This window comes from Siniperca chuatsi, linkage group LG13 (assembly GCF_020085105.1).
Source record: "Siniperca chuatsi isolate FFG_IHB_CAS linkage group LG13, ASM2008510v1, whole genome shotgun sequence".
Taxonomy (NCBI): domain Eukaryota; kingdom Metazoa; phylum Chordata; class Actinopteri; order Centrarchiformes; family Sinipercidae; genus Siniperca; species Siniperca chuatsi.
This window is the reverse complement of record NC_058054.1, coordinates 21,046,694-21,068,976: the sequence shown is the minus strand read 5'-3', so window position 1 is coordinate 21,068,976 and position 22,283 is coordinate 21,046,694. Positions and strand designations below refer to the sequence as shown.

Sequence of the window (22,283 nt, the reverse complement as noted above, 5' to 3'; positions counted from 1 at the left end):
GCACTTATTTGCTTTCTTGCTGACAGTGAAAAGAAAAGATCAGTACCGCTCTGATATCTGTACACTAAATATGAAGCTAGAGCCAGCAGGCGGTTAGCTTACGTTAGCATAAAGACTGAAAACAGGGAGAAACAGCTAGCCTGGCTCTGTCCAAAGTTTAAAAAAATCCACCAACCATTACCTCTAAAGCTCACTAATTAACACATTGTGTCTCATTTCTATAATCTGTACTAAAATTACATTTAACAAGTTGTGGTTTTAGTGGGTTTTATGTTCTGGACTATCTCTTGGGCGCATTGACATAGGACTGCAGTTCCAGCACGTAACTACCAACCACAATTAGGGAGCTTTAGAGGTGCTGGTAGGGTTTGGGCTAGCTGGGTCTGCTTCCAGACTTTACGCTAATGTAAGCTAACTGACCCCATATTTACCATACAGACATGAGAGTGGTATTGATCGTCTGATTTTACTCTTGGCAAGAAGGAAAATAAACACGTTTCCCAAAATGTCAAACTATTCCTTTAAGTCTAAATGAGCATAGATAACTCTTCCAGTTTTTGTGCCAAACTAAGCTAATTGGCTGCTGGCTGTAGCTTTATATTAACAGTACAGACACGAGACGGGTATTGATCTTCTCATCTAACTCTTTGCAAAACAAGAAAAGCGTATGGCCAAAATGTCAATTCCTTTAAAATCACAAATAACACAGAGATGCATGTAGACACTCTATTAATGAAATCATTAGGCCTACCTTCGGGAAACAGAAGTTTGATGGTTATGACAAATTTAAGGTACAAAGGTATTCATTGTGCTTTGTTTGACAGTGGAACAAAAAGAAATACACAGTGAAAAAGAGTCATGTAGTTCAGACCTGAACTGATGACTTGCCCTTACCCAGTCATCCACAGAAATGTGTTACAACTTGAAATGAGATGTCTCTACTATGTATTCATCAGTCTCCTCACAACTTTTTCATGCCAACGCAAAGCACACACAGCCACGCACATTTAAAAGAACTCTTATTACTGTTAAACACAATTATGCTTCACAATTTCAGTCGGGAAAACATCCTTTTGGTACTTCCTTCCATAAAGACTTACAGTGTCTGTTTGAATCAGTTGGAAAAACATCAACATTTCATCTGCATGACTCACACCAACAAGATAAGTTTGAAATGTGCATGTAATCTTAGCAAAGACTAAAAACTAACAAGTCATGCACTAATTATAAGTTGGTTAACAGTATAAATCAGCATGGGACATGAAAGGAGTTCCTTTGAATCCGAATGAACAAGAATGTCCTCTGATGTGACTCTAAATGTTCTCTATTTATTGACTGTTAGTTGCGTAACACTGTTCTGCCAAGTATTGTGACTCATTGGTTTCAGCTTTTATTGCTGTTTAATTTTAACTTTTTTTTTTTTTGCTTTTATAAGACACTGCTTTGTTACATGTTCATAAACATGTTTCCATGTCCAGCTGGGTTTGACCGGTCTCCCGGCTTTGTGTTTTGTTGCTTTATAAAAGTTTGTTAAAGAGATGGGTGTGAGGGCCATTGTGGTCAATAAGAAAAAACAACACAATATGAGGGTCTATTTTGGGCTCAGAGACCAAAGACTGTTGGATGCAGTGCTGTTGTTCAAAGCAGACCACTTCAAACCCCCCCCTTCCCCTCTCCTCTGGGATGGTTTCCCCAAAAGGATGCCGCTTTCCTTCCATACCGGTGATTACAGAGTGCAGGCACCCGTGACTTTGTCAATGAAAGATATTTTTACGAAAACATACAGTTCAAGCACTTTTGTGTGGAAAGAATGTAAATTTCTCTGTATTTAAAAGGAAGAGGGGGGGAAAATAACTTGGAAATTTGGACCGATTCCATCCCAGTTCATCTCCTGCCCTCCCTCCTCCCTCCTCTCTTTTTCTTTCTCCATCCTGTCTGGCTTTCAGCAATGTGTTTCTCGTTGTCTATCCCATTGCCTATAACTCTCAAAGCTTGGTCAGCATATTTTTCATGCTCGAAAACCACTCAAAACAGAACGTAATTCCATCTTTTTTTCTCTCTCTCAACAATGCTTGTTTTTCCCAGAGTCATACTGAAATTTAATCAACAGCCAAATGACAAAAACATATAACAGCAATTTCCATACGTGCGAGCACACTTTGAGAATGATTGTCATATATACAGTGGAGGATATTAGTTGTATTTTCTGTAGGATCATTTACTGTTCCCTCAGGACACCTGGCCCTTTTGACTGTTATGATAAGTTAATCATACACATAAATTATTGTTTCTGGTCATCTGCACTTGGACAAAGTAGTTTAACATACAGTATAAAGGTCACTTGAAGTTTAGGGAGAGAAAAATAAAAATCAGTACTGTTTTTGTGTAATCAAATGTACATAAAACATGAATTTAAACCACCTTCCTTTCTCCAACTCCTTAATGTGTTGGTCTTTTCAGATCTGGAAGTGGATACAGAGTCTAAATAAATCTATATATGTATTAACAAAATGTATTTTCCAGCTCCCAGCAACTATAGCACAAGTTAAATACCATGTATGAATGTTTCCCCTACACGTTTATCTTGGCGAGGTAGGAAGAGCTGCATTTAGACCCTGTGACGCTAAAGCTTATGAATGAAATCAATACCAGTGAACTTAGGATGTGGCGCCTCCTCTCCACGGGGTGACCTAGTAATGAGGAAAACACTGCGGTCTCTTAATCAGATCATTATTTAGCTGCAGTTATTCTTAATTTCTCTTCACCATCACATGTATTTGTAGCTGTATGGCTTACTATAAATAGTAATGTCCCTTAAATCCCTCTATGTGTGAATCTATTATGATATAAAGAGAACAATGTTCACGCAGAGTCCATGTCTGTTACGGGAGGCAGTTCAAGTCACTACTGATGGTTGTAATCTCCATTGATTGGAGTTCTTTTTAGTCACAATTTAGAACAAGGTTCAAGTTTGCCCTGGCCTCCATAGCTGCCCCTGGACCAGCCCGGCTTACAGTATCTCCTCAGTCTATGGGCCTGATCAACATACGGACAGACTTCATAGAGTAGAAGCCTCCGCCATAGTCGGCCCAGAAGATCCCATCTTGGTATTTGCTGCGGTAGACGCCTCCGGTGTACCAGACACCATTAAGATTGGCTTGGCCACAACTGTTGTACCACCAGCCTCCTTTATGAAAATGGGCACAGTTACCTGTTGTGGGGAAACAGGAGGAGTGATGATTAGCTCTGGAGTGAGTTTCAAAGAAATACATTTGACACAGTGGCAGAACTTTTCAAGAAAATCATTGCTTTCTGTTTTGCCTTCTTAAAGATAGTCCGTTCAGTTGGTCTTCACGTAAGGGTCTATCTGAGATCCATCAGTTTGAGAAAACCCCATTCCAAGAATGTGTTATATATTTTTTGTTTTTATTTGACTACCTTGAGGGTGTCTGATTTTGACCAATAAAATGGAACTTTACTGTATGTCACTTTTCCTATATAGGATGTGAAAACTTTAAAGCTTAATATCAGGTAGAACCCTATAATTCACAGGTCACAATATTAAAAGAGCTTGAAATTTCAATAAAATATCATGATGAAACTATATGCTACAAGAGCACAAAGGGTCCCCATGTTCATCTACCTGAGAAGGCATCCTTATCTCGATCCAGAGTAGTGAACTGTTTGCCGTTGTGACTGCTCAAGGAGTCCCCGGCGTTGCCCTGGTAGGTGCCCAGGCGCAGGCGGAATCCCTCGCTCTCAGGCTCCAGATGGAAGCTGCTGTACTGAGCGTAGACCTTCTTGCCCATCCAGTCCTCCAGCTCCACCAGCAGCTTGTAGTCCCGCTGCCTCCCCAGGTTGTAGATGCCTTCCAGACCGAGCCAGTATTCCCCGTCTATGTTTCCAAAGCCGCTCTGAGTCAAAAGAAGATTAAAAGGATGGTTAGAGAAAGATTACAGAAAATAATACGCATTGTTTTTTATGTGGTTGCTGGAGGAGTTTAGAAACATGAGAATTGTTTGGGAACATAAAACCTCTTTGTGGATGAGACTGTGTGATTGTAACAGAACAAATGAGAATTTTCTTTTTGATGACGTTTTGGTCATGGTTCTGTAGTCAAGACAAACTACAAAACTTCAAAAGAAAAAAAAAACATGTTGCCAAAGAATGCCACCCTGTCTTTGAAATTCCTAAGAAAGACATGTTGTAGAGTTTATGCAGGAAAATAAGCATCCATCTTCAGAATGCTGGTTCATCGCTCAAAACCCCACAGATCTCTTGGATCACAGCTAATGGCGAAACTGGTCTGGGCGCTTGTGTTGAACAACCGCGAGCAATCTACATCTGGCCATGTGCCTCCAGCACACTTCACTTGGAAGAGAAGGTTGGGGTTTGTGATTGTGGATTAGCTGGGTGAGCCAACAGATGATGAATGATGTAGGGTTTCAGTCCGGGGCCTCCTCTATGGTGCTGTGCGTGTGTGTGCATGTGGTGGCGTTGTGGGAGAGCGCAGAGGCAAATCAATGTTGAAGAGAGCAATTTAGCTTCCAGTTACACATGCACAAACCTGGCCGGGCAGAATGGAACCCTGGATCGCCGAGGCTGCCAGCAGTGATAAACTCCATCTCATTCTCACAGAGCTTTGATGAAAGGGTCTATATGGTGTGGTGTAGTAAGCCAACCAGCCATCTACCCAGGAAGGCACCATAGTAGTAGTGGTTTTGGAAAATAACGCCTGCAGACTGAGCTGTGGAACATACCTTCCTAGTGGGCCATCTAATGTTTCATAATGGGAATCTCAAACCAAACGACCTCGGACAAATAGTGCTGCTGACAGGGCGTTATATTTTACAGTAAGTGAAAACACAGGGATCTGGCCCAGGAAATAGTCCCAAAGACCCCAGATGGTTCCTCTAGATGGGTCATGTAACAGCACCCGTGTTGTCTCTGGATGAGCCAAATATTCTGGTTGGCTCAGGAGAGGAGAGAGAAAAGTAAGACAGGGCAAAGGAAGTGTCATTGCCATCACCTTGTAGTTATCCCAGTTTCTGAAGAAGTTAACGGATCCGTCTCTCCTGCTCTGGATAACGGTCCAGCCCCCGTTGTCTATATCCTGTTCACACCAGACTTGCACTGGCCTCTCAGCTTCGTCTGGTCTGATCAGGTACATGCCGCTGGTGCTGTGGCCAGCTTCCTGTGCCTCGAGACAGTCTCTGAACGGGCCTGAAGGAAAGAACAATAAGAGAAGCAGGCAGGTGGTAAGAAAGACAGGGGCCGGCTGGAAATGAGACAAAGTGTCTAACAAAGTATTAAACAGCTAAATAGTTGTAAAACCTTAACTTAAGGTTTTTTAAGGATAATTACACCAACCTTCCACTGCCAACCCCAAACAAAAAGAACAGAAATCTTTTTGGACTATGCACAGGGCATCTAAGCTAGGCTTGTTAGCTTTTAGCAGGACTACATTATCTGATTATTCCTCCATTATGATTAGATTTAGCTACTGCCTTATTTATGTGGTATAACAACCTCCATTACTGAGATGTTGGAGCATCACAATTGATTTCACAGCTACAGGAAAAAGTTCAGAAAAAGTTGGTAAATTAACTTTAGTTAAAGCTAGCTGTGTCTGCCCTTAGGCTAGCCTAGCTAGGGTGAAGTCACTGCTGTTCCTAAAATAAAAATCATGTTTTTTTTCCCCAAAAATGACACATTTTTATGGCATAAAAAAGTTATATGGTTAAATATATGTCAAAAAGACTGATTCTGGTCTTAACTCACTTTTGACCAAGTCACAGTCACTGAATTTTGGCAGTTTTAGCCCCTTTTGGTGCCAGAGCACTGAGACAACAACATGAGTGCTATGAGTTTACACGATGAGGAAACATTGAAGTCACTGTCTGACAGAAGGTAAAATAAGTATGAAAAACCAGTAAACAAGAACAAACAACACACAAGCAGACAGACTAATATAAAACACATTTGTCTAGGTCCACAAAGATGTTTACTATGTACTCCCAGAACAACAGAGGAGAATGGGGCAAATTAAGTTACTTTAATAAGAAATTACTTGCCTTCATTTGAGGTCAAAAAACCAATATCCTGTTAACCCACTGTATAAGTGACTAACATCTGTCTTTTCTCAAGGTAATTTGACATTCTCATTACAAGATTTTTAATTAATAGCACATGTAGCAGTGAGTTTATTTTAAGGGCGAGTAACCCTCTCCTGGCTAATAATATTACAATAACAACGTAAAGGTATCTTCATTCACTTCATGAAGTATACCAGAAGTGCCTCTACTTTGTGGTTTGCAGGAGCCTATCATGCCGGCCTGGGTTTTGTCTACGTCTCACATGCAATGGAACAGTTTTGTAAAGGATCAATTTTCATACACAGCTGCACTGAAATCCTACACACTTTATTATTCTTGGGCTAAGGCAATCTAAATGCGTCAGGAATTTCTGTTGATGAGTGAAATCACACAGGTTAGGTCTTTCTTTGCGTTGCTTTAAGTCCCCTGCCTCAATTGAGACGTTACAACATTTTTATTTCCAATCTGGTTTGTGTTCTTTCTGTTGAGCGGGGAGCAGGGTTCCAGCTGAATTTGCAAATCTTTAACCTTTGAAAATGAGGCCACTGGCCCACCTGCAGCTGTATTCAAAGTCAGTGATTATTATTTTGTTATGGTTGGCCTACAAAGTCATGACTGCTATAAATTTAACCATGACTGTTTTGGATTTTCGTGACTGAATCAATGAATAAATGAATGAATGGATGGATCACTCACTAATTCATTCTCTCACTCACTCACCTTCAGCACTGAAGTTTCTCTGTGGAGGTTTCTGAACTTCCAGGGTGCCACTTGTGGGTGACGGCCCAGAGCGAGAGCCCCTTTCACGGGCAAACCCTCGGGTGTTGTCCCTCTGGATCTCATTGGTGAAACGTGGCACATTAACAGGAATGTTCTCAGGCACCACCTGCACAAGTGGAGGTCCCAAGGGTGAATGCTCATGCCTGCGGCTGTACACCTGCATACAACGCTCCTCCAGTGCCCCAATCAACACTGACTGGTTGTTCACTACTGCAGACAGGGCTGCGTATTTGGCCTCCAGTTCCCTGTACCTGGAGGCCAAGCGCAGTGACTCTGCGGTGGCGTTGAGGATGCGTGTCTCCAGCTGCGCCAGCTCCAGTGAGTTGTCCCTCTTCCTGATGATCTCGTGCAGCAGCTGCATGTACAGCTGAGTCACTCTAGAGTTCATGTTCCTGCTCTCTTTCCTCAACAGCTTCATCTCATTCACCAAGTTGCCATCCACATCCACCACCAGCTTCAAAGTCTCCATCTCTCGACGCTGCTTTGAAAGGAGGTCGCGCACCGCAGCCACATCCAGACGTGTCACTCGGTCCTTGTCGGTTGAATAACCGCGGGCGGCACAGATTGGTCCTGTGATCTTCTGCTCAGGGACCAGGAAGGTGTAGGAGCACTTCTTGCCTTCTCCGTTGGCCTCTGGTGCCCTTCGTATCCGAGAGAGGATGGGGTTCTTGGTGAGGGCTTGGCTGTTGCTCCAGAAAGACAGACCAAACAGAATAAATAGGCTCCATGTTCCAGATCCCATGGTTCCTCCTGTCTTTATCGCCAAACAAGCTAAAGATCTATAAAAAGAAAAGAGAAGTGTAGACCATTTTACTTAAGGCAAAGGTTGGTGTTATTTGATATTACACTTATTGTTAATAATTCCCATAAAATGACCAAAACCAATAATGTATTAGTCCATCTCTCAATACTTTCAACTTCCCTACCCTGTCTTTGGCTTTCAGCCTAAAGTCCATTGGTTCCTAAGAGGTGAATCTTTAAAATGATTCACGAATATATGGTTTTATTTTTATCCATGCTAGCAGCATGGCTCTAGGGATGTCATTGTCACTCTGCCGGTCAGTGGGCCGGTCGGTCCACCACTATGGTCCAGAGTCAAATATCTCAACAACTATTGGAAAGATTGCCATGAAATTTTGTACAGACATTCGTGGTTCCCAGGGGATGACTGCTAATCACTTTGGTGATGCCCTGACTTTTCATCTGCTTCCATCATCAGGTCAAAATTTTAATTTGTCCAATATTTTGGTTTATAACTAAATAATTGCACAACAAATGGTATTCAGCCTCAGCTGTTCTTTGTGTTTTGTGTTAATTAACAAACGTTAGCGTGCAAATACTAAACTATGATGATGAACATGGCAAACATTATACCTTCTAAACATCAGCATGTTAACATTGCCATTGTGAGCATGTTAGCAATAAGTTAAAATAAGCACAGTAATTAACCTAAAACAGCTGGGCACTGTAGTCTTTAGCGAACATTACTCAAAGAGAAGTAAAGTACAGAGAAGCCACAGATTAATATTCATTTGATGGGTTAGGAGTATTGACAGCCCTAGAATGGAATTTTCTCAACAACTAAAAAAAACTACCATGATGAACATGTGGCCATGTTCATCATAAGAATGGGAGATGTCACCCTGTGGAACAGTGTGACTCATTGTTGGGTTTTAAGTAGTTTTTGGACAAGAGTGAAGGCCTACTTTATGGCACAGAGGATTATGCCATATCAAGCTTTGGCTACACAGACAATACTTGTTAGTAGGATGAATTCATTGTTGGCTGTGGTCTGTTTATTGGCCTTGTTGACAATAAGAAAAATATTGAATATCACTAGACTTAGTCTTAATTTGGTCCAGTTTCATTTTGTACTTTTTGATCAATTTCCTACCAGATGTTTTCTTTTCTCCTCTAATCCAGTACAATCCGATATAACCACTGTGCCTGCAAATCTTACATAGTCAAGGAGCATCTGTTGGCATGATACAGGAGAGGGCTTCCAGTCAAGACTCAACACAAGAGTCTTGCTTAATTAGTGAGTGAGTGAAAACTAGCAGACTGTGGCAAAGGCACAGCTGGTTTTACACATCAAGTACTGCAGACAGTCCTGCCCTTGGCAAGATGTGTCTTCCGGTACGCTTAAGAGCAGTGCCACCCACCCACCACAAATCTGTTATCATAGCTCATATTTTCAATACATTCCCTCATGGCTTCTCTTTCATTACGGCCCTCACCACATCTGTATCAGGTGTCTGGGTGTGTGTAAGTGCTGGGATCTGTTTTTCATATTTCTGTAGATCTCCTGGCTCAGACCTTCCATGAACCTCCCCTATAGACTTTCAGTGTACCTGCACTGGCTCATGTGGAGAATTAGCATGTTAAAAACCTCGGAACCTGACAAAAGCATGAAATATTTGGCAGAAAATTTAGTTAATGTGGTCATGGATGACACTGAATCACTGAGGTGTTGAACGGCATATATCAGTAATGAGCAAAATGGTCAGCAGGTGGTTATCATTGGGCATCACTGACTTCTGCCATTTCTGCCTGGCTGGTACAAACTGATACTTTTTTGAATTTGGTGAGGAAACTGATGTGTTTGAGGAGCAGCAGCGGGAGCAGGAATCCCTGATTTATGAGTAATGTTTTCTGGAGTCTATTTCTGGAAGGGAAGCTTGTGTTTTGATCTTATTGGTTTTGACAGCACAACGAATGGAGCAGGGGTGGGTGACGTTCAAAAATGCATACTAAGTGGAAGAACCCTCCTTCCATATTCAATAGCGAGGTTTGGATCTGGAAGTGGGGCTAATGGTGAGCCAACTTCAGTCTGATGTTGGCACTCGGGCCAAATCCAACCAGAAGGCAGTCTGATGGATATGGCCAAGGAGGTTAAGTAACCTTCATCTAACACTTCTGACAGGCACACTATGACCCACTTCATATCAGAGCTCTAAAAACAAATCTGCAGAGGATTTTAACAGATGCCAAAGAAGCAGAATTACATGAGTCCAAGACAGAGACAGCAGGGGCTTTAAATGATTTCTGTGGTCTCCTCTTGATGTTTGCACTGAAGAGTCCTGACCACAGTTAATGGGACAGATCCCAGAGCATTACCTAAGCTCAAACTGCTGCTGTAGCAGAATAGTACCCTTTTATCATTGTCAAAGGAAAAAACATTCTTGCCTCAAGGGAAATATATAATATCAAGTTTTTGTGTTTTCATAAGGCACAATGACTTATTGATAGAAAGAAAGTGTCTGAGCCAACATTAATTTTTAATAAGTGGATTAAAGGTTCAGCAGCACAAGAAAATGCCCTGAAGCCTGTACTTTAGCTTTAAAATAATATGGAACAAGCTGCAGTTTGTTTTGTCATAGATTATAAACCATCTGAGGGCAAAGAAAAAGGCACTTTAAGGAAAACGGGCCATGTGTCAGAGCTCAGAAACACCTTGGCACTGTCAGGCAGTTATTATTACCCAGAGAAGACTTTTTCCTGTCTTTCCGTAATCACAGGTCATCCCCTTCAATAGCTCGGTCTCAGCAATTGGCCCGTCTGCACGTCTCCAACCCCACAATATGAATCTCACAGGCCCTGGCCTGACAGGAGTGACAGTGTTTACACAGAGGCTCCTCAGCCAGGGCTGTGAATCTCATCGGCCAGTTATTACCACCAGGGTTCTCTCTGTCGTTCACACCCTGCTGGTCTTCATCAAGTCAGCCGCAGCAGCCATGTTTTTTTGTTGATTTATTAAACGGGTGTTTTCTCCTCTCCTCGCTCAGAGCCAGACCTGACCAGATCCAGCCACCTCATCTATATTAATGCAGTCCTTGCAACCAGACAGGTCAAACTTTGTGGTGGCTGGTTTTCCCAGCCCAGAGGAACATGAGGACACTGCCAATCGGCCCACTGACTCTAAGTGGTGCCACTGAGCTCTAACTGTCTACTGGTAAGCTCCCCAATTAAAAGATTTTCTTTGACATCAAAACCCTCAAAAACCTTATCCCTGGGAATACCGCCTTTGCATGCCTTAATTTCTCTCCAACTTTATTTCAACATACAGCATGAATATATTGCTAATCAGAAAGTCCCATTTTTCCAGTTTAACTTTGTTGTGGCTTTTGCTCTGGGACAGCAGATTTTTTAGGACTGTGCCAATTAGCCCACAAGTTATTCTGATGGTGCCACTGATTAGGTCCGTCTGCTGAGGGGATGACATGATGCATGAGCTTTGTACATGGTGAATATGATCATCAAATTCCATATGTATACATATGGAATTTCAAAACAAATATAGAATACTTAAAAATGCTCCAATGGTTACCTTAATTTCAGCATTTTACAGTCATTCCACAGTTTTTATGAAGAGTCACAGATGTCTAGAGGACCCCACTTCCATCTAAACTTTCAATCTAACTTTATTGTTCTATACTACCTTTACTTTTATCAGTAAATTGCAATTTTTTATTCATAGTGATGACTGGGAAAATTTGGCAATACTTTTCCAAAGCATAAAAAACAATACAAATGTCATATTCATTTCATAAATAACCTGATCAGAGAAATGAAAAAAAAAACCCCAAACATCTTACCTGTGTCAGTGAGTTCAGTCAGCGGTCCAGGAGGTGCAGGTAAGACCCAGCTTGGTGTCTCAGTTGTGTTTCCTATGCAGGTTCATGCTCTCCATTCTCCTCCTCTCACTCTCAGTCTCCCTCTGTCTTTGCTCTCATTGAGAATGAAGGCCTGCACACAGCTATGGCACAAGCAAACACTGTCCACTAGGAGAACAGTAGAGGGTGGTCCATATACAGAAAGAGGGAGGCTGATGGTGTGATTTTCTCTGTAGTTTGAGCAGAGGGAAGGCTTGGCCCTGCCTTCCTCCTCTAAAGTTTAGAAAGAAAAGAAAGACTCCTCCTAATATAAGGTTTCACCACTAATGAAAAACTAAGCAGTGAATCAGATTGGCTGGGAGTCAGAAAGAGTGGTGAAGACATTCACACTCAAAATCAGTCTAGCTGTCATCATTTAACTCTCAGAAGGTCTTACAATGTTATATTGTCTCCCACACACGCTATTTGTCTTGTAGAAGTTGATGACATGCACATACACTTTCTTTTTCTTTCTTTCAGACACACAAAAAGACACACACACATCTGTCAGCTTGATTCATATAACTACCATTTCTCATAGTCTACTTACTCCTCCTCACAAAGCTGTTTCCTATCAGCTCTAATCTAATGACTGGATGACTCTGGCGATCCAGTAGCTTTAGCACAATAATAGAAGGTCTGTTTTGGATGTGAGCGTTTCTCTTGTGTTTGCTTTGTATTTGGGATGTGTGCGTCTCTTGCGGCAACCCTAAGAGCTATTGGCAGCTGTGTTTATTTGGTTATGAGGACAATATGCAGAGGGCTTTGCAGACAAAAAGAACGCCCCTCGGCTAAATGTTTTGGATTGAGGAGGAAGCACAGGCTTTGATGCATAGGGATTCTCTGCGTGGGGAGACATACTTCAGCATGTGGGTGGACAGATTTGCTTATGAGCAATCGAGGCAGGACATTCATAATGTAGGAGTGAATGTGTGTGGGTGCTTGTGTGTGACCCGTACATGTATGAGAACATATGTTAGTGTATGTGTGATTGAGAGTGTGCGTCTCCTAGTGTAGGTGGTCGGTTGTATATAATAGGGGTCGTCCATTTAAAATAAATGATATATAGAAGAACATGTGTTTGGAGGAAGCTGTTACTGAAAGAAGCTAAGGAACACATGTTGTGCTAATTCAATCCATGCCTGGAAATCGTTATCTGTATCTGCACCACATTTAACAAGCCCCACTCTTATGTAGCCTAAATCAGTGTTTCCCAACCCAGGGGCCCAAGATAAATCTGTGTCTTTTTTACTTATTTTAAACGGGACTTGTTTGTGCCCTAAAGGGTCACTTCCATGCTTGATTTGTGCCCTAATGTCACATTAGACGGATATTTCAGCAAGGCAAGGTCCTTCTTCACAAATGTACATGGATGAGACGCCCCCTTTTCATTTTAGCCCCTGCCCTTAGAAAGTCTGTTCACATCACTGCTGATAGTATTTTTTTTTCATGCACAAAAAGGAGTTTGGGCCTTTGTATTTAGTAATTAATTGTTTAGTTGTTTAAATTTACATTTCACCATAACTAACATAAGCTGTCACACTGGTTAAATGTTAAAATCCAGCTCTCTCTGTGAGCCCCTCCTTGTGGCTAAACGAGTTTATTACCACCTCCACCTTCACAGTTGTTGCAGGTCCATTGCTTTAATCCTATGTAAAAACACTACCAGGATGAATGTGCAAGAAAGTACAGTAAATAGATAGATAGATAGATAGACAGACAGACAGATAGATAGGAGTTAAAAGTCGAATAAATAGAGATTATCACTGTATTAGCATGAATGAACAAGCTAACATGCCCAAACAAACCCTCGGTGACGTCATGCGCACTGACCAATAGGAGGCGGGGAGCCAACCTGTGACAGTTGATACTCGACGGTCAGCAGCAACGACTTTAATCAAACAGAAGATTTCATAACTTTCTTTGATTTAAAGGGAAGATATTGATTAAAATAATAACATCTTTTCATGTAAGAATTTGCTGAACGACCTGATACCGTTATTTTCCTGTCGACTTCTCAACCATGGTGAGTTTGACCCCGTCCCCTCTATTAAATGTTGCCAATGTTTTATCTTCGTGAGCTTCTTGTCAATGACAAACTTCGCTTAGACTACACACCGCGCTGTAGGACCAATGGCTTTTGTCCACTGCCCTACAGAGACCGGTTGGATTAGGTGACTTAAACGGGCTTTACTTGTGTGCAGTGCATCATCTGTTGCGGATAAAATTAGACTCATGCAGCGTTTGAGATCCTGTGTCACTGTGGATCTGGTGAGCCCCTGAGGAAGAAGCCTGAGAGACAACTGTCAGGGCCTAAGTGTGCTTCACAAATCTATTTAATGTGAACAAACAAACAAAAACCTCTGTAACATTTATGGCGTTACTGCATAGATGTATTGCACCCTGTACAATACAGAATTATTAATAACACCCTAATAATATTAGGTTTACAATAATGAAATAATTATTGTATTTTTAAAGGGGCTGTTTCACTCAAATTGATTTTTAATATATAACGTAATGTTTGTTCTGTGATCTGTATATACCTACACTATGATATGTAATTATCCAGTACTATCTCATTACCTGTAGCTGTGTTGCAGGATGCCGAGGGCCCCCAGGCCCTATATGACCTCTGCTTGGCTCAGGTGTGCCACAGCCTGCACGCTCTGTGCAGCAGGCGAGCGGACAGCTCCATGTGCCTCAGCTGGGCCCCACTCTTCCCACAGGAGATGGCTGACCAGCTGCTGCGTAAGATGGCAACCAAAGGTAGGTCAGGGGGACAGAAAAGACTCCCAACAACATTCATATCAACAAGTGAGGGCAACTGCAGCTACCAAGTGATAGTAGTTCTGTGGCAAGTTGAAGAAAAGGGACAAAACTCCAACACCACGACAGATGTGACTTACCTATGACCTTCAGTTAGTTATAATTCTTCAAGCACATAACTTCCTATATAAACAAAAGTTAATTACTATCATTATCCTTAACTTACCCTATAATCATATGACTGTTACTTGTTCACAGTGTACTATGCCAGGCTGAAATGGTGGGAAATGTCTATTCCACAAACATAAATGCGGCCAAACTGATGCTACTTTTTCCTACAACGTCCCTCTGTTTGCTTCTCCCTACAAGGGATACTGAATGACACAACTGTTGGGATTTTCCGAAACTCCAAAGAGCTCCGCCTGCGCCGAGCCTCCATCCGCTGCTGTCCTGTGTCTGCAGAAGCCTTTCGCTTGGCCCTCTGCCCTCACCGGCTCCAGGAACTAGATGCCTCCTGTGTCTCGGGGGGCCTCACAGGGGCTAACATCGTCTCAAGCCTGGCCTCCAACCCGGAGTGCAGATCCAGCCTGCAGAGGTTATCCCTCAATGGGCTACATCTGGACTGGGAGTCTCTGGGGGAGGATGGAGGGACCCGTGTTGGCTTCAGCTCCCTGCAGGGCTTGAGGACGCTCAACCTTGCCAACACAGACCTGACTGATGCTGTCCTTGAGGATATCTGCACTCTCCCTCAGCTGGAGAGCCTGGATATCTCCTGCAGTGCCGTCTCAAAGCTTACTGCACTGCTTGATTGCAAGAACACCCTGAGATCTCTCATCACCCACCGGCTGCGGCAGCTGGATATGTCACCTACCAGGTTGCTCTTTGTCCTCAGCCAGCTTCACACTCTCAGGCATCTAGACTTTTCAGATGACCATTTTACTGTGGACGACAGCGACGGGAGAGATGGGGATGAGACAGTGCGGCAGCTTCTGGAGGGGAGTCCCCAGGTCCTCCCTTCCCTTGTTTCTCTAGATATCTCTGGACGGAAGAGAATCACTGAAGCAGCAGTCAGAGCGTTTGTGGAGGCCAGGAGTGGACTGGTTTTCTTGGGCCTGCTGGCCACTGGGGCTAGCTCCTGTGATCTCCTGTCTTCACAGAAAAATCTAAAAGTAAGGACCTAGTGCGAGCATCGGGCACAGAGTTGATGTCATACTATTTGTGACATGTCAGGACGTCAGAGAATGTTACGGGTAGACACATGAGCTTGACTCTCGCATAAGTTTCTCATTTGTGTTTGACTTGAGGCTCTGTTTGTATATGTACTGAATATGGCTGCTGCATTTCCTGTCTCTCTGACAGTGCTGATCTGCTGTGTATGTTCAGGTAACTGGAGAGGCTAATGAGAACCAGGTGTGCGAGGCCCTGAGAAGGTACAGAGACCGTGAGTGTTTCATACGAGAGGCCCTCGTCCATCTCTACAATCTAATCACTGACATTGACAAACCACGACCAGATATGCTAAAGGTACTATGGTTAGCATTGTGTTTGAACAATATCTTACAATATCAATATCAGCACAGCCCTTACTTTTGTCATTTCGGCCATCATTTATATACAGTAGGTTATGATTACATTGTACTCACAAAAGTAATTAGATCTGGACTGCTGGCAACATGGCTAAAACAATGGCCAAAACTATGCTAATAAGAGAAACTAGAGTTATACTTTAATAATTGCATTGTATAGTAAATTAAATTAGATTTTTTATGATTCTTTACTCCAGTGTTGCACAATATCTTCACTTATTGTCTGCAGGTTGAGATGCTGTAGCTTTAACTAGTTAGTTAGTTAGTTAATCCTTTATTTAAACAGGAAGTCTCACTGCGATCAAGATTTTCTTTTTCAAGAGAGACCTTTCCAGAAGAATAAACATATACTGCATAAGCACAGAAAAACACACAGAAATTCACAACAGCACACAATATTCATTCACATTAGATATTACTTCCAAAGTAAAGGAAACAATTTCAAGTAGCATTCAAAATGCTCACATATAATGTTGTAAAATCTAAAAAAGGAATGAGATATAAAAATAAATGAGATATTGGAATTTAAAAGTGTTCCCATTGTAAGGACCCGTTTTTGCGAGCTCAGTTTGAACATACTGTACAGCTAAAGTTAAAATGTCCTCTGACCTGATACTATAATTACTGTATTTAGGCGTGATTGGAAAGCCGAGGTAAAGAGGCAGTTTCTAGTAGAGCCTTTCAGATAAATAGTACAATGCAACTTCACAGCTGGATTGGTGAGTAGTTTGAGGAGGTGGGAAAGTTAGACGCTAATAATATCTGGAACGTGCCCTGTCCCGTCACTGTCCTCTACTGATGGTAGTTACAGAGGGAGAGAAGAGCATACATCATTCCCCTCACACTCCCACAACCAGCCTTTTCTAGACAGTTTACAATCTGACAACCCAACAGAAACAGTCACAAGCACAAACAGTTTATTTTTCTGAAACACATGTGATTATAACATAAACTTCTTGTTTCCTGTAGCTGTTGCTGAGTGGGATGCAGAACCACCCAACCTCCCTGCACGTCCACCTGGTGGCCACAGCGTGTGTGTTCAACCTGACCACTCAGGACCTGGCAGAGGCCATGCCTGTCAGCCTGCTCAGCTCCACTGTCACGCAGCTGCTGTATGCCATGAAGACCTTCCCCAACCACCAACAGGTCAGGGGACACGCTCAGTGCCTCCGATTACAGATCTATTATCGTGGTTACAGAACATCACAAAGAATGGTTCTGTTGCTACCAGCTGGCTTGTCATTCATCAGATTCGGACCTCATATTTGCTGCATTTAGTTGCAGCTACCATTCTGCTATGTTCAGACAGTATTTGTAGTTACTCCATAATACCTCATACACACATATAACCAAATATTTTCTTACACCCATATGGTTCTTCATTTCATAAACTGTTTCCATCTCTCCAGGTGCAAAAGAACTGTCTGCTGGCGCTCTGCAGTGACTACATCCTTCAGGATGTCCCTTTTGACAAGTTAGTTTACTTTCTCTCAGTTACAATTTGACGTATGAGGCCACGGGCTCGCAGTAGCCAAGATAATCACTGCACTCATAGAGTGGCACGATAGTGTTTTTCCAACAAATTGTGATCCAGCTAAAATATATTTTGTCTTGAAATCTAAGTGCCAAAAGAAATAGTTCCTCCAGATGTAAAAGTGATTTTCCCAAGGCTGGTCTGTACATCACTGGTATATTTGAATAATATTGTGTTCCTTACATCCACGCTGTGATCATGGTTCAGGTATTTAGCAGCCACGCTGGTGATTAACTGGCTGAGCAGCCACGAGGATCCTACCCTTCAGAGGATGGCTGTGGCTGTCATCTCCATTCTGGTGGCCAAGGTCAAGACACTGCTCACTTACTGTGCATTAGTCTGCTGCAGGAAAATAGTATAGCACCTGTTAGTCCTGCCTGTTAAGAGCCCCATGCCTCAGTCACCTCCTGCACCTCTTTGACACTAGTTTCAACAGCCAGCTTTATGCTATCATGTAGTCCAGTTAAATGGGGCCAATTCCTCTGTGCACTAAAAGCACTGTTTGTTCGAGTTTGACATTTAGAAAAATGGGTAGAATTCAAAGAAGCACTCATCTGTTTGTTTTATTTGCAGTTGTCCACAGAGGAGACCGCTCAGCTCGGCAGGGACGTCTTTATTATGAAGGTACATTTACACTTTCAGGGTATTTAGTTTCGAACGTACACAACATCCCCGGCTTAGCGGTAGATATGCATGAGTGTATTTCTAGTTCTCTCTCTCTCCCTCTCTCTGTCTTTCTCACCTGCTGTATTTTCCACTACCTACCCGCTGTATATACTCATTTACTCTCTGTCACTGTCACCCCATTGCTCCATGCACTCATCCTTCTGGGTTTACTGTTACACCATTATTCAATCACCTCTCTGTTTCCCTCTTTGTGTATGTAATCAAGCTTCTCTCTACGCTTCATTTATTTTTGTTTATTGTATGTCTGGTGCCACTTATAAATATGTAAATAATTGTATCCAGCAGTTGAGTTTATTTACAAGAATTGCTATTCTTTTGTCATTTTTGGCTGTCTTGCACTCCGTCTCCTTGTCCCTCTCTATCATTCCCCTCCGTCTCATGTTTTCTCCACTCATTTGCTCTGTCTCACAGCAGCTGCTGGCTATTGTGCAGCAGAAAGCCATGGTGGGAGTGGTGGACTCCACGCTGAGATTTGCCCTGAGTGCTCTGTGGAATCTGACCGATGAGATGCCCACTGCTGCTCGCAGTTTTATCGAGTGCCAGGGCCTGGAGCTGTACGAGGAGGTTCTGGAGGTAGAGGAGCCCCTCAAAATACACTGATAGACACGTTAATACGGAAGTGCACCCACACAGAGGGTCACACACACTCAAACATTTTTCCTCTTATGCTGTCCTTTTTTTTTTGCATTGCAGTCCTACAACACTGAACCTTCCATTCAGCAGAAAGTTCTTGGCCTCCTGGTGGGTTCAGTGTGTCTGTATATGTGTCCTTATTAGTTCAGAATGTGTTTTTTTGATTGTGTGCCACAATGCTGCATGTTTATAGCTTGTTTAAACTAAAATGTGATTGCAGTGTTTACAGCTTATGTTCATTTTCTTTCTGCAATCATTCCCACATTCAGAGCTTAATGCTGTGACATCAGGCAGCATCTGAATTTGGGGGTTCTGTCAAATGTTTCATGTTGCCCCCAAGTGTTTTAATGTATTTGACCAATAATATAAAATCAAATCAATCTGTAGGAAATCTGACATAAAGCAGTTGCTGTATCCCCTCTGGCCCTAACACCAAGTTACATCCAACATTATTATTGCTGTCATCACTGCTATCATTCGTCCTGCTGTGTTGCAGAACAACATAGCAGAGGTGGAGGCGTTACAGGCGGATCTGATGGAGGAGGACCTGCTGGAGCACATCCTCAGCCTGCTACAGGATCCCCAGGTGGAGGTGGGGGTCCGTTACTTTGCAGGGGGGATTCTGGCACAGCTCGCTTCCAGACCGGAGGCCTGGACTCTGGACGACGAGCTCCGCAGCACCATACTGAAGCAGCTGGTGCGTGTGAGAGGCCAAAGTTTTGGATGCTGGTTTGCATTTAACGGGAACATTTCAATTCACTTTTGGCTGTCTTTCTTTCTTTGCAGCATGCATCCATAATAACGTGGACCCAACTGGAGAGAGAAATGGTCTCTTACAGGTGAGAGAACGCAAACTGGACAAAACAGAAAGAGAGCTTTTTGGAAGTAGAGTCATTTTTAATGCATTTACTCATTCTGTCTGTTCAATTCAACATCACATGCAAGCTACATGTTGCATAACAATTGCATGGTTTGAAATACTGTGTACATTTAAGACAAATGTAATTACCTGTATAGGTTCATTTATTTGGATATCTGCTGAGGTGCCATATAGGGATTTGTCACACTAGTACTAGCATGAGTGCTAGAGAAAGCTCAGCCAATCACAAGAAAGCTTTTTAAAATGTATTGAAAATCATTTTCTGCGAGTGAAACCTCAGTTTACATTCCCTGGATAGCATTAATGCCAAAGAAAATTGACTGTCTGGCAATTCGAGCACAAAATAATAAAATAAAACATTTTTTAAATCTCAGTGTGCTGTCTCCTTGTGTCCACATTTCAGGTCGTTCCGTCCATTTTGCCCTCTGCTTCAGACGTGTCAGCCCTCAGGAGTGCAGCTGTGGGCAGTCTGGGCCATACGGCTGGTCTGCAGTCAAAACAGTGAGACACACTTACAGACTGTAGGGATATTGGGGGGAAGTTTGACTATGGGGAGCACATGGGTGGATTTATGGGGGTCAGCTTATTTATTGATTTGATTTTTTTTATTTAATTTGTCACACAGAACTGTGTGTGTATTACAGTACTAGAGCTGCAGCAATTAGTCAACTAATCGCTTAGTCGATCGACAGAAAAATAATCGGCAACTATTTTGATCATTTTTCATGCAAAAATGGCAACAAATGCTGTTTTCAGCCTCTCACATATATATATTTCTCTATTTTATATCATATTAAACTGAAAACCTTTGGGTTTTAGACTGTTGGTCAGACAAGACAAGACATTTAAAGACATCACCTTGGACTTTGAGAAACTGGGATGAACATTTTGCACAATTTTCTGACTTTATTTTATAGACTAAACAATTAATCGATAATGAAAATAATCATTAGTTTCAGCCCTCTACAGTACCCATTTTGATGTAAAATAGAGCTGTTTGTTATTCTGCCTTTCATCATTTTACATTTGCCACAAATATTGCACCATTGAATAGATTCATATAGACTTCTTTGGAGTATTAATATTCAAGTAGTGGTGGGGTCAATCAGTGCAAGCTTCCATTCCTCTCTCATGTTCTTATCACTTCTTCTCTTTATCCTCTAGCTTCACATTACAGCAGCCTGCTGGAGAAGGAGGGCGTGACTGAACTTCTGAAGTCTTTGGCTGCTCACCCCGACACACACAGCGACATTAAAGGACTATCAGACAGCATCTTGCGTATGGTAGAGCAACACCAGAGTCACTCAGGGCCCTTCAACAACCACATGGGCCCTTGAAACTCTTGACAAAAGTGATTTAATATTTGCACTATTCTGAGGTCAAATTGCTGTTAAGTTTGAAAATGTTTGACCTTAATAAAGTGTTCCAAATAAACTGAAACTAGAGACTAAAGTTTGTGTAGTAAATCGGGCATAGAACCAAAACCTGTCACTAGAGGGTGCTTAAGTACTGCAGCTTCAGGGCTGTTTTGCCCTTAAGATCTGTTTGTGTAAAATATTAAATGTATAGATTCAAGATCAGACATGATAAGTAGAAAAATTCCAAAGCAGTCTGAATCTGTTGTGTTTATCTGTCTGCATGAGGGCCTCATTATAAAACAGTCATGCTCTAAAATAAGTTATCTCTCTCTCCGGTATCCTAGATGCTGAATTCATTATATTTTATGTAACACAGCTGGAAGACAGAACTGCTCGTAGGCATACAGAGTCTATTCTAAGTTGGTCTATTAATAATTCCTTTTGAAAAGTGGATTAACTACCTCACATGAATATTTGAGTTGTACCACCATGTTCAACTTTCAAGTGTCAAATCCCCTCGACTCACATTTTTAAATCCCCCAAAGGAATTCAAAGGGGTCTACCAAATAGGGTATGGCTCTGCGGGCTTGTGATTCAGCCAGGTTAGTCATCTCCTTGCCAGTGGTAGGCTGTACGTTAGAAAAGAGCTGCGTAAACTGATCCGGGGTCAGAATTTAACAACCACTTCAACCCCTAAACATTGATCTCACAGTGGCAGTCCTGTGGGATCAAAGGTCAAGTGTCCTACAGTGAACATGGTGTGATGCAGTCAGTTGTTTATGTGGAAAACGTAGCATGTGAGGAGGTAAGGTGAACAGAAGAGACAAAGGGTAATAGTGGTGTGCATTGCGTTAATCAGAGTGGCTCAAAGAGCCTATCAATATTCAAGTGACACATGAGTCGGAGACAGACCAAAAGACCGTATCAAATAGACTGAGGAAGAAAAACAAAGGAGGAAAGAATTATAAGAGTAGTTCCAAATTTTGGGAAATGCACTTATTTGCTTTCTTGAGAGTCAGAATAGAAGATTGAAAGCATTCTCAGGTTTGCAGGCTAAATATGAAGCTACAGTCAGCAGCCAGTTTTATATATATATATATATATATATATATATATATATGAAACTGACAGGTGCAAAAATAGGATTTATGGCCAAAAATATCTTTAGACGAGATAAATAAAGCACGGGAGGGATGAAGAGAGGCATGCTGGAGATAAGAGGATATAGTCAAAGGAAATGAAAGACCCTTTCATGCTCCACGACTGTTCGTGCAAAAATACCACAGACCAATTTGCAGATTCCCTGTCT

At 42.1% G+C, this 22,283-nt stretch overlaps 2 protein-coding genes across 4 annotated transcripts; one reads left to right on the top strand and one right to left on the bottom strand.

Annotated features, from left to right (window-relative positions):
- Window positions 1-712: 712 nt before the first annotated feature.
- On the bottom strand, window positions 713-14,234 carry LOC122887564 (angiopoietin-related protein 1-like). Of its 2 annotated transcripts, none has more exons than XM_044220892.1 (6): window positions 14,114-14,234; window positions 11,471-11,631; window positions 6,816-7,654; window positions 5,030-5,223; window positions 3,644-3,914; window positions 713-3,211 (listed from the first exon to the last, which is right to left on the bottom strand). In XM_044220892.1, the coding sequence occupies exons 3-6, from the start codon at window positions 7,615-7,617 to the stop codon at window positions 3,024-3,026; spliced, it is 1,455 nt and encodes a 484-aa protein (XP_044076827.1). In that variant the 5' UTR covers window positions 7,618-7,654; window positions 11,471-11,631; window positions 14,114-14,234; the 3' UTR covers window positions 713-3,023. The 2 variants fall into 2 exon arrangements, with proteins under 2 accessions (XP_044076827.1, XP_044076826.1); XM_044220891.1 differs by having other exon boundaries at window positions 11,471-11,761; window positions 14,114-14,211.
- Window positions 13,358-21,056, top strand: LOC122887563 (protein zyg-11 homolog). 2 transcript variants are annotated; one of them, XM_044220890.1, is made up of 14 exons: window positions 13,358-13,553; window positions 14,131-14,296; window positions 14,666-15,465; window positions 15,680-15,820; window positions 16,852-17,028; window positions 17,292-17,356; window positions 17,624-17,723; window positions 17,990-18,040; window positions 18,518-18,676; window positions 18,797-18,844; window positions 19,233-19,433; window positions 19,523-19,575; window positions 20,020-20,117; window positions 20,781-21,056. In XM_044220890.1, the coding sequence occupies exons 1-14, from the start codon at window positions 13,551-13,553 to the stop codon at window positions 20,951-20,953; spliced, it is 2,235 nt and encodes a 744-aa protein (XP_044076825.1). In that variant the 5' UTR covers window positions 13,358-13,550; the 3' UTR covers window positions 20,954-21,056. The 2 variants fall into 2 exon arrangements, with proteins under 2 accessions (XP_044076825.1, XP_044076824.1); XM_044220889.1 differs by having other exon boundaries at window positions 18,515-18,676.
- Window positions 21,057-22,283: the final 1,227 nt, after the last annotated feature.